We start from the raw sequence: 13539 nt of genomic DNA, 5'->3' as shown, positions 1-13539 counted from the left end.
CGCTGCAGATGGAAGGGGTTGAACACAAACAAAAGAAGAGGCGGAATCAGGTGAAAGGTGCGGGCAGCAGCACTTATGAGGTGATAACGCACATCTCATTACATCCCATTTTTCCCTCCAACAATTGAATCATGTGGTAAGTGGAGAGAGACGTTGCGGGACGGGAAATCGATTTGAGATGCATGGTGAGGCTTGAACTGGTGGCTTCTGCGGCTACATGATAGCAGCAAGCAAGAGAGTGCTGTCTTGGGTTGCAGTGATAAGCGGTTCATTACAAGAAGTCGAACCCAGTGCAAATACAATTAGGGCTAACCACTAAAACCCATTAGGACCTTGATATGGGAAGGCCAGGTTAGCCAGCTTTCTATAGATACACAGGAAATAGACTAAGAGCATAGTTCAGAAGAGAGTAAAGATACAGTATACAGGTATGGGAAAAGAGACTTATACATCAAATTTACATCAAATCCAAGCTCCTTTTAAAAATTACCTTTTTTAAGGTTTTCAAATGTGCGCCAACAGGTTAACTTAACTGCACTAGAAATTTGGCAAAGACTTGGTAAATACAGTGTACTTGCTTTATTTGAAAAACTCGATAGCTTTAAAATAGAAAGCATAGCATTAAGCTTAAAAGGTTCTGGCTTTCCCCATCTAACTTGACCAAACTACATAAAACAATACACGAATGAAAAATGGAGGCAAATTATGTTGGAATATGAGAGTTAGATTAGAAGACTGATGCCACTCCGTTTGTCTATCAAGTATGAAGCTAGAGCCAAGACTCGATTAGTTTGGCTTAGCAAAAACTAACAGCTGGAGGAAAGAGCTACCCTGATACACTCCAACAGCTCAAAAACATCACTAGCACTACCTCTAAAGCTAATTAAACACCTTGTATCTCATTTGTTTAATTCTTACACAAACAAAAACAGGTGTGTTTTTGAGTTTTCAGATAAAGCCACGCTAGCTGCTTCCCCCTGCTGCGTCTGTATGCTAAGTTAAGCTAAACTAATCAACTTCCAGCTCAAGTTCCAAAGTTAATTCAAGAGACATGAGAGTAGTATAGTCTTCTCTTCTAACTCGTGGCAATAAAAAAAAAGCAATTTCCCAAAATGTTAAATAATTTCTCCAAGAGAGCTGTGCCAGAGCTACAAGAGTTCTGCTGGGAGATAATACTGGCATTTAGTGTGGCTTTGCCCACTGGGTCAAAGTCCCTCAACACAGAGGTGTTTCTGGACAACCACTTCCAAAAGTCAATGCTTTTGAACAACATATTGAACCCTAATCGCTGCCAAAAACACATCCACCTCTGCTTAGAACAACAAGCACTAGAAGACTCCCATCCATCTTCAGCAGACAAGGGTACACTGATTAGATAAAAATTTCAATTTGCTCACTAAAGCTCACCACAGGAACGGTGGCGGTATCATACCACATTAACAGCAGATCTGTTAGATCAGCATTCTTTGATTAACAAGTGTCAAAGTAGTGTCAACTTTTCATATAAATGAGCACCACTAGATTAGACTAGGCTTGCTTTGAAGTAGTTCAAAGACAAAACAGAAGAGTCACATTGACAAGGACATCAGATTTAAAGATTTAAAAACGTCAAACTGTGGCAACAGCATTTTTTAGGGTGAAAGTTTTAATCAGCTATAGTTTGGGGACATGGAAGGTCAAGGTAGCGGATAAAATTCTCCTGTCTACATTTAACTTTAAATTGAGAAGTGCTTTGTGAGGTTTGAGATTCAAATCCATTTGCATGTGCCCAAGCTGATTCATCTTGCAGTGAAAAGATAATACAACAACTGACAAGCCTAAAATTGGCCAAGGCAGTACAATCATGGTGCTTTATGTATGTGAATAAGTTTACAAAGTCTTTATTTAAACTATTGGGGAAAAAACCCACAGGGCTAAAGGGAAACAGACAACACTGAATAAACCCAATAGAAATTAATAACATGCTATGCAAATTATACCTCTGTACATAACAGGAAACAGATACATTGTATTATACATTCAAGTGTGTTACAATACATCGGTTTACTGTATAGACAGATGTTATTAGGCCAAGAAACAGCTGACACTTCATTTGTGTGTTATCAAGTCTGGAATGGGCTTTGTCAAGTATTGTGCAACCAATTCAACAAGCAACACAGATTGATCCAGTGGCACAAAGAAAAATAAATAACATACTGATCAACAGGCGTTTTTGTATTTACATTTTCACAATGTCATGACGAGTAACCATAACTATCGCTTCTGTTGCATTTTTCAAATAATTCCTAGCATTTGCTTTGCCAATTCTTTCTCATGAAATGTTTAGCAAATTGCATCAGGTGTTATGCTGTAAATCACATACATGTTTCCTAAATTAGTTTGACACATTTTAAGTGATTGTCCAATCTTTCTGGTACTGGTCTTTAACTGTATATTAAAGATTACCTGTAAGATTAGCTTAAGAAAAAGATATGACATTGATTTGTGTATGAATATGAAGGAGCAACACACGGTTTACTCTCTGATATGTTGTCCACAGCGCACCATCTTTTCAATTTTCTCACATTGTGCCTTGTACTTTCTGTTAGACGGTGGCCACAGTGAGAGGAACAGGCAGAAAAAAAATAAAAAATACGTAACAAAAAGCTGCTAGACATTTATCAGACATGCACAGGACAACATCAAAAGAAAAGCAAGAAATAAGAACATCTCTCATGAACACTGAATTGCACATCCAAACAGTGTAATACAACAGAAAAGTCCAGAGGAAAAACAACATTTCTGAAGGTAAAAGTTTTAAAGAGTCAGTTAATTAGAATTACTCCGCAAAAGCAATGAAGCCGCTCCAGCATAGGAAGTCCTACTGTAGCTTAGGAGGAATCCTATCCGGGAGAGGACCACTGGCAGCTCTACAGTCGCTACATAAAGAGGGGGCAAGCAACCAAACCAGCATCCTAAAGAGGATCGAAAATTAGTTTACTGGGCAGGCAGAACAAGAACACAGGGCATTTCAATCAGTGTCGCTTTCCCTTCTACGAACATGCCACAATGTTCCAATGTTGTGGCTAGAACAAAGTCAGAGCAGGTCTTTGCCAAACAGCAGTAATTGTATTGGCTTCCACAGCTGATTCAAAATGGTTTTGTTTTGGCAAGTCTGTAATATCTGAGGCGCTAGAGAACTTTCCAGCCTTAGCTCGGTCTTAAAGAGTGTAGGCCAGCAAACAAAAAACATGACAATGAGGAAAGGCTTGGAAAGAAGAATCATAAGTAGCTGTCTCCTATGAATTAAATCCCATATGGGGCCTACAAAAAAGTTAGCACACGCCATCACACGGCCCTCGACATGCCTTGGAGCAGTACACTGAAGCGAAGCAGAGCAGGGTGGCATGACTAGCAGGACACTCCCACAAATAGAGCATGGGTGAGGGTTAGCGGCGTGGCAGAAGCAACTGGTTCCACGAGGCAACAGCAGGAAAACTAACATTAGGCCAGAGGAGAAGAAAAGCCTGCCCAGGAAAACAATACAGCTGAACTCCAGAGAAAGCTGCTGCTGATTCCGCTGGACACACGCCACAAAAAGGTCATGCTAGCTGAAAGGTAGGTCAGGGTAGAGACACGCAAGGGAAGGAAACACAACAGCCAGCGTCTCCTTCAATAAATTGGCCTCGGTTGTTTCATGCTGTAGTGGGCCTCTGATGCTGACACATATGCGGACTCAGGAAAAAAATCCTCATGGAACTCCGCCAGAAACCTAAGAGAGGGAGGCAGGAAAATGAAGTACAAAAGAGGGAAATATGGTGAGATATTTTGACTCCAACAATATTCAGCATTCCTCTCTGTTCAGATTTAATATTGAACATGCGCCGTTTGTCATGTGACAAAACACAAATACAATAGGCCTAGATGAAGCAAAAAGTCCCAGTTCACTTCAACTTCTGGTTTTCCTAGATATCCCTGGCTCATTCCACGTAAATCCCAGACCCTTTGCCCTCTGCCAGCGGGATATATGTCGGAGACAAAGCCCCCTCATCCACGCCTATACTACTACCAGAGAACCAATTCCTATGACAGAAATACTGAGAACATGAGAATGACCGACCAACAGTCAGAGAGGGAAAGAGTGAAAAATCCACCCCCCCACCCTCTAATCAGTAGCGGGAAAACTAATCCGGAATCTTCTTAGTATCCGCTACTCGGCCAAATCCTCTAAATCTTGCCATCTCATCTTAGCTCCACCGGCCTTCCTAATCTCAATGCAAACAAATTATCCTCATCAGAGGAGAACTCTTTGACTACGAGTAACAAACAAGACAACCTAATGGGACAATAAAGGGAACGTGTAAGCACCCCACAGTGAATGAATAAAAAGGTAAGCAAGATTTGGTTTACAGAAATTTCATTTTTAAGCCTAATTCTTTACTGCGCACAAGAAAAGTTGATTCAGAGAGAGATTTATTTAAAAAGGCACTTAACAGGTATCAGTGCATATATATTAATTGGGATTTATTTTGGTTCTTCTGTCCCAGAAATTCAGGCTTGTGCTAATCTTTACTGTCGTTTGATCAGTATTAAACACCAGGCAAGCCGCTTCAGGCATACACTGTATATCAGCCTAACATGTGTGTACACATGTGCATGCACACACGCCCACACTTAATCGTAATCATAGAAAAGGAGAGTGAGAGATCAACTGTGGCCAAATCCCAAAATGCATTGCACATCAGTCTCTGCAACATCAATCAATTTTTGCCCGCTCGGCACAATCTGCCACAAGGCGGGATTCAGAGTAAAAGGCACGAAGGCTTTCCCAAAAGACACACACAAGTATTTCAGTTTGTGTCCAGTGTCCTGCAGCGTCCCCAACACGGTCAAAATATTAAATTAGTTAATGAAGGAAAATGTCAGTGTTTTCCGTATTGAATATTATCAATCCTGACTTAAGCGCTTAGTTCATCACGAGGCTACAGAGGAAAATGAAACTGCAAAAGTAATTTTCTTTTAAGCACTTCACTCTTCTTTGCTTCCAATATAGTCTGTGCCATTTTGCAGAATAATGTTCTGTGAAAAGAGATGCACCGGTGATTTGCAATCCAGTGCCACTGGAGTGAATTAAAAGACTTTCTACCGATGTTTCCCCTCAATACTGATGGCACTGCATGAGATGCTTTGCCAAAAGAAAGTGCTAATGCTGCTGAAAAGAATGAAGTACTGGTATTTTATTTGGTGCAAGTGTTACGGTACAGTGTTCACAATGCTGTTTTAGAGCCATTCTGGTGAAGGCGATGCATCACATACATAGGTGAATGCTGTAATCCCTTCCTACTGCACACCACTCTATTCCCACAAGCCCACATGAATGCCAAGTCTAGCTATTTTCAGAAGACCACCTCATGATTTTTGTGGCACCAAGTGCTGAGCTCCAGTTTATTTATTTATATACATTTCTTGGTTGAGTAGTGCAACAGAGGTAATTTTTGGCTCTCAGACTCAGGTTTTGTCTCCGTGCCCACTCCATGGCATGTTCAGATGTTGCTCTGCAGCACTGCATGGTGGCAGAAGGCGGTACTGCATGTGTTTGATTAGAGAATGAGAGGACCTAAATCCCCCAGGTTTGGGGCCGGCTGAACTGAAGATCGCTAGGGAGGATTTAAAGATTAGACTTCCGCGCTTGTGTAACGCCCACTCATCTCCCTCCCTCTAACACATGCTGATTCTCGCTCCATCTCTCCCTCCCCTCCACCCTCCCCAATGCTCTCATTTACTTACTCGTCCTTGCCTTTTTGTTTGGTTGTGATCATTTGCAGACAATGACTATTTTCTTGTTGTTCACTTATTGTGGTCTTTTAATCTCTTGCTTTTACTATTCTACTGTGAAGCAGGCTACCACACATTTCACTACATCTGCATACTATGAGTATAAGGCATAAAATCTATTTGTCAAGGGAACTTCTTGCTGCTCAACACTGGCAGTTACTACTGAGTTTTGCTGCTTAGCTAGGTCATACCCTGGTTAATGAACCGTGCATGTTATTACTAAAAGGTGCATTTTAAGTTGAAGTGCTCCCTATTTAATGCTTCAGTAATTGAATGCACCGCATCACCTTCTTAATGATTTACCCTCCATGGGAATTATTCAGTTTTTGTCAACCTGATGGCACAAAACCTTTTTAAATAAGGATGAGATTTCAATATTACGCCTGAATATTTTAGTGAAGAAATTGTAAGTCTTCAGGCCTGAGTAAACCAGGCATTGGTACTCTGCCATCTGCGCAGTGGGAATAAACTTGCAACCTATAGTCTTTAACCCATTTTAATTAAATAGTTTCTGTCCCTCCCTTGCTTTGTAAAGCACTTACCCATGGGACCTCTTATGCATAGAGGCAAGATATATTTGACTTGAACACAACCATCAGTTACCTGAGAAAGAGTTCCAAATGCTTGACTAGGGCTCGGAGGTTCCTCTCGGGGATCTGCATCTTGCCCAGGATCTCAGGAAGCTTCACTATAAGTAAAAAAATAAATAATAAAAAATAAAAAAAAGAGGACAGTGAACATCCAAACACTTAAATCATGTATAACTAGTGAACCTGTGAAAGTTAAATGATAAGAGAGACCAACCAAAAAGCCGCAGGAGGTGCTGTGCTCCGTACAGGTAGGAGGGCGGAGGAGGCTGGTCATTCAGAGGATAGTTATCAGGAGTTAGCTTCCAACTTAGGACCTGGTCAGGTAAAGGAAAAAGCATTTAACAGAAACTTTGAGATTTCATATATTTACCAATTACAAATGCCATGAACAGTTCTGAACTGACCATATTTGAAGGTTGTGATCAATGTCCAATATGTTTCTACTGACTGGTCAATGTAAAACTTGGCAATACCATAGGCCTGTATAAATTATCAAACACAAGCAAAGGACCAAACTGTTTAATACACTGGGTGCTTTGATTGAAGTGACAATTTCAATTCATACAGGTTGCTTAAATTCTCTCCTTGCAATGAGGCCATTTCCATGACTATCCCAGTGTCCTTGAGCAAGACACTGTGTCCCTTCCAGTTAATATTATGTTAATTACCTCATTAAGCTCATTGTTTCTCCGGCTCTCCAGGCCATAGAAAGGCCCACTTCGCTCTTTGCTCGGCGTCAAGGGCAACGGGGAAGATGAGCCACTGTGCACTGGGGTTTCTGGGTAAAGAGGAGAACAACACCTTTACAGAGTTCAGCCATGATAAGCTACACAGCAAGATGTCTAACAAAATAAACCAATGACCACGAGAATTAATGCAATGCATGAGTGAGGAAAGAAATAAGGTAGCACCATCTACTGGGCCAAGCTGGTTATTACAAACACAAAAAGTTGTCACTTCTAAATATCATTATACTAAATGTTTCATGAAATGCATCATTTTGATAATGAATCTGAGGATTTATATTGAAATTTGAATTGTATTGAGTGTAAGCAATCATAAAGTCATACACTGTGGAGGAATAATCACAAAAGTATTCTTTGAAAAACCCTTGTAAAGGCTTTATTGAAATACTGCATTATTTAGATAAGAAGGTTGGATAACTGCAGGCCATTAAAACAGAAACTGATTTTTCCAGATACTATGAGTTCAGGTTGAATGTTACATTTAAGAGTAATACCACAAGAAGCTTTAATTAGAAGTAATGTCATGCCAGCTTACTTCTGTCCAGGTTGAGGAAGAACTTTGGCTGGGATGAGGTGTCGACTAAGCGGCGTTTGAGCTGCGGGGACGCTGTGGCACTGCCTCCACCTGGATCATTCCATACATTGTAGTTATAGCTCGTAAGTATAATTATTGTCACTACTCACTCCACAAAAAATAAGAGACCAAACAAACTACTAATAAAACCATGTAACATTAGATAGTCTTTTTACACACACACACACACACACACACACACACACACACACACACACACACACACACACACACACACACACACACTTTTAGATCATTTTCAAAATAGTACTAAATCCAGTAAACACTGATTACCTCCACTGCTTCCTTCAGCTGGCCGGTCACCTCCAGACGTGTTCCTGGTGGAGCGTCTGAGTGACTGGGACTGGTATGAGATACAGTCCATGTCAGGGTGACGCCTGCGCTTCGGGATCGGGGCTGGGGCAGTAGGCGTCGTGGCAGAAGTGTCGCTCAGTGCTGGTTGGCTGTCTGTGGACTGGGGGGTTGGTGGGTTGTGCCCCAACGGGCTTGGGCTGCGCTCTCGTTGGGTGCTTCCAACACAAATGGAGAGAAAAAGGCTTATAGCTTACCAGCAGAACACAAACGCAGTACATCATAGCCAGGTTTCTGAAACTTGATTCATCATGTTAGACTTACTTGCTGGAGCAAGGGGAGCTTTCATTGATGGCCAGGAAGAGCCTGGAGGAGCTGACCTTTTTGAACTGAGCTTGTTCACAGGGGTAGAGGAGGATCATGGGTAAGGTGAAGTCAAATGTGATCCTCAGGCCATCGACCATCTCCTTACACAACTCCTCGCTTAAAAAAAATAAAAAGGATAATTAGTTAATGTTCAAAAACACGGATGCACACTCTAATCTGGGCCTGTCCCAGATGTAGGAATTAATCATATTTTTAAAAAATGCGTTTACAACATATAATAAATACAAGAATTACCACAATATGAATACGGAATCTGTTTCTATCACACTATTTTTTTCTGCATGCAGACTCACCTCTTCTCTGGAGGGACTGGCTGTGGACTGCTGTTCTGTGTGGTGTTCTGTTGACGCCGGTACCGCTCATTGGCCATGAACGCTTTGTTGATGGCAAAGTGCTTGACGTAGGACTCAAGGATGTGCACGACATTCGTCTGGCAGGGAACCATCACCAGCTGGGAGAGGAAAAACATGGCCAATCACGAACAAAGCATGAGTCAATTCAATTTAAGCAAGCTTCCATCATCTTAACACGCCTACCATCAATCAAGCTAAACAAACACTGCTTAATCTCTGCTGCATGTACCTTCTTCCTCTTGTTGATGTAAAAGCAGTCGTCCTCGAGTTTCTTCTTCAGAGCATCGGGGATGTTGATGTCCACATGGACGACCTTCTCCTCACATTCCCTCTTCACATTGACGTCTGGCTCAACCCTCTGAAACAAACAAGATATGACCCTTCATGTACATGCTCTGTAGAAACTAACAGGATATGGTGGTTTTCTTTGGGCCAAAGTCACGGTCATAAAATACATGTTGGGCTTAACAATCTATCACCCAATTAATTACATGTTTAACCTAGAAGCACACAGGTGTACTATGAGTTTATTCTAAATGTACATTACAAGGGAACTTTCTGGTGGCAATCATTGCATGTTGCTATGCCAACTAACAACATCAACTAAAGGCCTAAAATGCAAACGTTGGTCTATATATGCCCTTGTCTGGGGTGGAAACTGAACGGATTCACTTCACCATTTTGTTGATGTCCTCAGAGAAGGTGCTGTCCCCACTATTTGAAGAGTCAGGGTCAGAATCGTCCCCGTCACTGCTCTCTGAAGACGAAATCAAACCTAAAGACAGAAGAACACGGAAGGATTAATCTGATTGCTAAGGGAGACTGGGAGCAAAAAGAAAAAAAAAAAAAAAAACAGAGACAGAGAAAGATTTCTCACATGCGTCATCACTGTCGTCCTCCTTAGGGAGAGTCTTCAAAGAAGATTTAGTACCAGACTGACGACGACGCCTCTTCGCCCATGCCTTTCTCTTCCTACCGCCAGGAAAGACAAACAACACACACTATTGGTATCAGTCTTGTCTAAAAATAGAACAAACCATTAGAAAGGTCAAAAACAAAACATGTGGATGCAGACTAGACACTGACACACTTGTGGTTCTAGTTACGGGTGTCATGTATGGTCACTGACAGCATTGTGCCTGTCTGAAATCAACAATAAAACTTAACTATAGCTTTACAATTAAGTTAAAAGATTAATTCAGTGATTCTACTCTGAATTCTCCCTGAAGTCTGAGAACATCCTCCTTATTTTGAGCACTAACACAGACCTAAGTGGTGCACACTTAGGTCTGTGTTAGTGAAAATATATTCAATGATTACATTTTATGATGGTATTCACCTCCATGATTGAATGAATTAACAGAATGTGAACTTACATGCGACCTAGAGCTTTGCGAGCCAGTTTATGTTGCAATTTACGATTTTCTTCAGTGTCCCTTAGGACATGATCCTCTGCAGCCCAACGATCCCAGCTACTCAAAAACACACACAAACATTTACAAAATAAATAAAATTTAAAAAAAAATAAACACACAGAGCTGCATGATTTGACTGCAGTGTTTTATGATTATTATTACACAACTTGATGAACATGATATTTTGCAACAATAAACACTACAGTGAATATGACTTAGTACGTATACATAGGTAGGTGACTGTGTTCATTGACTGTTATCCAGAGCAAGCCAATTAATGTTACCTTCTGTTCCAACCACTGAAGTGAATCAGGTACTTTGGGATTCTTCTTCCATGTTCGTCTGTACCTATCAAGACATCAATGACCTGCAAAGCGAACACAGAACACTAAGAACAGTCTTGCTTAAGAAACTTGTGGTTCAAAGGACAGTGCTTCCCCACACAATTCAGCTGGTGTCAACACTCAAACGCTTTGGTAGGATCAGCAGAAATGGAATAAATGTGCACGTACTGTTCTTTGAGTATTTCCATGTTTAGAGAATTTACATTTTCAGTTACTTGCATTTCAAAAGTCAATATTATAGTTTGCATTCAACTATATTTTGTATGCTTCCAGCCATTCAATCACTCTGCAAATCAGGATTGCACATGCGTTAAATGGAACCACAAAGGCTATTCAGACATCATCATCATTGATGTGCATCGTCAGTTCTTATCGGGCAAATGAAGTATTATCATAACCTCATGAAATATGATGCAAGCTATGGATAACTAAAGCTTGGGACTGGAAGGATAAACTTTCCTCATAATGCAACAGTGCGAGGGACTAACGTTACGTTTGGAAATATCAGAAGAATGTGTCCTTAATGCCCAACTATTAGCCTACACAACACTATGCCACGTAACGTTATTTGACTAAGCATCAAATGGACCGGCTGTACCTTACTGTAATTTAATATAAGTTATCAATAATACACCGTAGCATCCCTTGCTTTTGATGCTTTTAGTAGCTAGCTTTACGTTTTGCCACAAAAATGTTTAATTCAGTAAGTTAACGTTACGTGTAAATTGGTATTTTACATTGTAACGTCGGTATTGCTACTTAAGCAAAATACTTTGTAATTCCACAGTTAATGCTAACTGTTAGCGCCACTTGGTTAGCAAAGGCCAAGCCTTGATGTAAACAAAACCTTATCCTAACTTGCACTGCACTTAGCGTTAGCTAGCTAAGTTCACTAGCCAGCTAGTGAAAACCACATTGAGGACTCACCCGACAAGATTATAATACGGATACTCGGCATTTGTCTGCTTGAAACACATTAAAATGATCTTTTTAGCTCGCATGCAATGGCATTTAAATAGCTACACAACAATAACTGATTCATAACGGTCAGCCATGGCCAACTTCGCAAGGCAGATGTGTTGGTCCGTTTGTTTATTAGGTGTTAGCATTAACGTTAAACTTACTTTTCTTTGGATGATAGCCACCCAGCTATAACGTTACTTCAGAGATATTTTATAAACAGTAAGTTAAAGGTTAATTTGAATAATGCTATTATTGCCTGCATCGTTAATGTTAATAGTTTTGGCCGAAATGCCTTATTTGAAATTAAATAACAGCTACAAAATATCATAGTTATCTTTACTACGTAACGTTAAAAATCATGCGCTTCAAGAAGAAATGTGAAATCAAACGTACCCGGAAACCATTCAAGAACCGTAACAGCTAACGTCAACGTTATTTTCCCGCAGGCCTTCCCGGTCGATGCATATATCCTGAGGCATACAGAATTGACCCTGCTTTTCCCGTATAAATTATTCGTTTGTACAAAATCCAAATACGATACCGAAGACCTAAATTACATGCACAAAACATTAACTTACCTTAGCGTCATACAACACTTTAGCCTTGGTAGGGTCAGGTTCAAAGCACAGGACTCTTTCTCCTTTGTGAAATTGATATTTAAGTCCCCGCGAATTCATTTGTTCATGGCGACGTGTGAGAGAGGGAGCATCGATCTAAACCCTATAAACTCCTTAACCCTTTCCTTGCCAAACACTTTTCCGTGAGGGGTCTTCCAACAAAACCAAGACTATGGCGGGATGGCGCTGTTGTGGGATAAATGCAACCATTCTCTTGATGCCTTCACGTAACCCTCGTAATTTCTCCTTGCGCGAGACGCGGGACGCGGTTGTGCACATCAAGTGGATGCCTTGATAGGATAGAAAACAGTTACCATATGCATCACACATTACAGAAACTCTATAGAAAAGTGGCTAAACCAAGACACTAATGTAAATCTATCCATCCATCCTCCATTGTGTACCATTTTGTTGCTTTGTTTGATCCTTTATGCACGCACATTTCCCATAACACTGAAGGCATCATAAAAAAAAGCAATTTAATAAGTTGAGACGATCTCTCAGGGACACCGTACTAGTAGTGCAATTTTTAAAAATGGCCAATAGATGTCAGTACATGAGAACAAAAAAAAGTCTACATGAAGCTCATTTTCCTCAGTTAGAAACTCACCAGCATACTGCTTTTATTCCATTAGTTTAATTTGATTGAATGCATGTAGTCTACATATTAGCGTGTATCACTATTAGACCTACTACTACTAAGTGCAGCTACAGTATGCTTTTTGTCTTTCTTTATTAACTGCATGATAAAATATAAAAAATTTGGGCCAGCTACAGTTTGACTGTGTGGACCTCGTAATGATGTTCAAGGACCCTGGGTCGTTTACAGGTCTCCATGTACTAATACCTAACAAACATGTGAAACATATTTTTAATGTAGGCTACTTCACCTGTATTTATCCCAATTTTAATCACACATTTTACCTGGGATACAATCTCAACAAAGAGGAAAGCCAATCCAGTTCTGATTTGGGATTCATGACATGAACATTATTAGGCTAAGATGCTGTTATTATTAACATGTCTTCTTCTATTGGAACAATATGGGAGATGTTTACATGTGCAGCCAGGAACATGTGAAATCTTTAGTTGGATAGAAACATTGCTCTAGGGTGTGTATTTGTAATTTCAGACTGTGCTGTGAGTTTGCAAACATGTCTCCACAGCTATAGCTGAATATGATCATTTTGCTTAAAATGGTTTCAGGCGGTGCCTTTTTGTACATCAAATATGGTCCATGTTTATCTAACACTGAACGTGACTGGCTGAAGTGTAGCCTTGTGGATTTATTCTCCTTCCCTTCGATCTTGACTACGTGAAATATTTTGATAGTCATGTCAAATGATCACTGTTTCGCATTAAATGTTGTCCATTGTTACACATTAGTAACCTGAGTCCTGCATTGCCCAGATCTTTAACATATG

The 13539-nt window shown here is 40.4% G+C and overlaps 1 protein-coding gene across 3 annotated transcripts; it reads right to left on the bottom strand.

Moving 5' to 3' along the window:
• Positions 1-1632: 1632 nt before the first annotated feature.
• Positions 1633-12321, bottom strand: LOC119902243 (male-specific lethal 3 homolog). 3 transcript variants are annotated; one of them, XM_038718304.1, is made up of 14 exons: positions 12077-12321; positions 10476-10558; positions 10153-10248; positions 9654-9748; positions 9454-9551; positions 9006-9134; positions 8717-8874; positions 8361-8519; positions 8019-8254; positions 7686-7775; positions 7073-7182; positions 6619-6718; positions 6418-6502; positions 1633-3751 (listed from the first exon to the last, which is right to left on the bottom strand). In XM_038718304.1, the coding sequence occupies exons 1-14, from the start codon at positions 12173-12175 to the stop codon at positions 3652-3654; spliced, it is 1638 nt and encodes a 545-aa protein (XP_038574232.1). In that variant the 5' UTR covers positions 12176-12321; the 3' UTR covers positions 1633-3651. The 3 variants fall into 3 exon arrangements, with proteins under 3 accessions (XP_038574232.1, XP_038574250.1, XP_038574243.1); XM_038718322.1 differs by lacking the exon at positions 12077-12321 and adding an exon at positions 11660-11806; XM_038718315.1 differs by lacking the exon at positions 12077-12321 and adding an exon at positions 11463-11606.
• Between the last annotated feature and the right edge of the window lie 1218 nt (positions 12322-13539).

The sequence above is a fragment of the Micropterus salmoides genome, unplaced genomic scaffold (assembly GCF_014851395.1).
Source record: "Micropterus salmoides isolate LMB-PRFRI ecotype aquatic unplaced genomic scaffold, ASM1485139v1 Ms_hic_scaffold_1, whole genome shotgun sequence".
Taxonomy (NCBI): Eukaryota; Metazoa; Chordata; class Actinopteri; order Centrarchiformes; family Centrarchidae; genus Micropterus; species Micropterus salmoides.
This window is presented reverse-complemented; position numbering and strand designations above follow the sequence as displayed.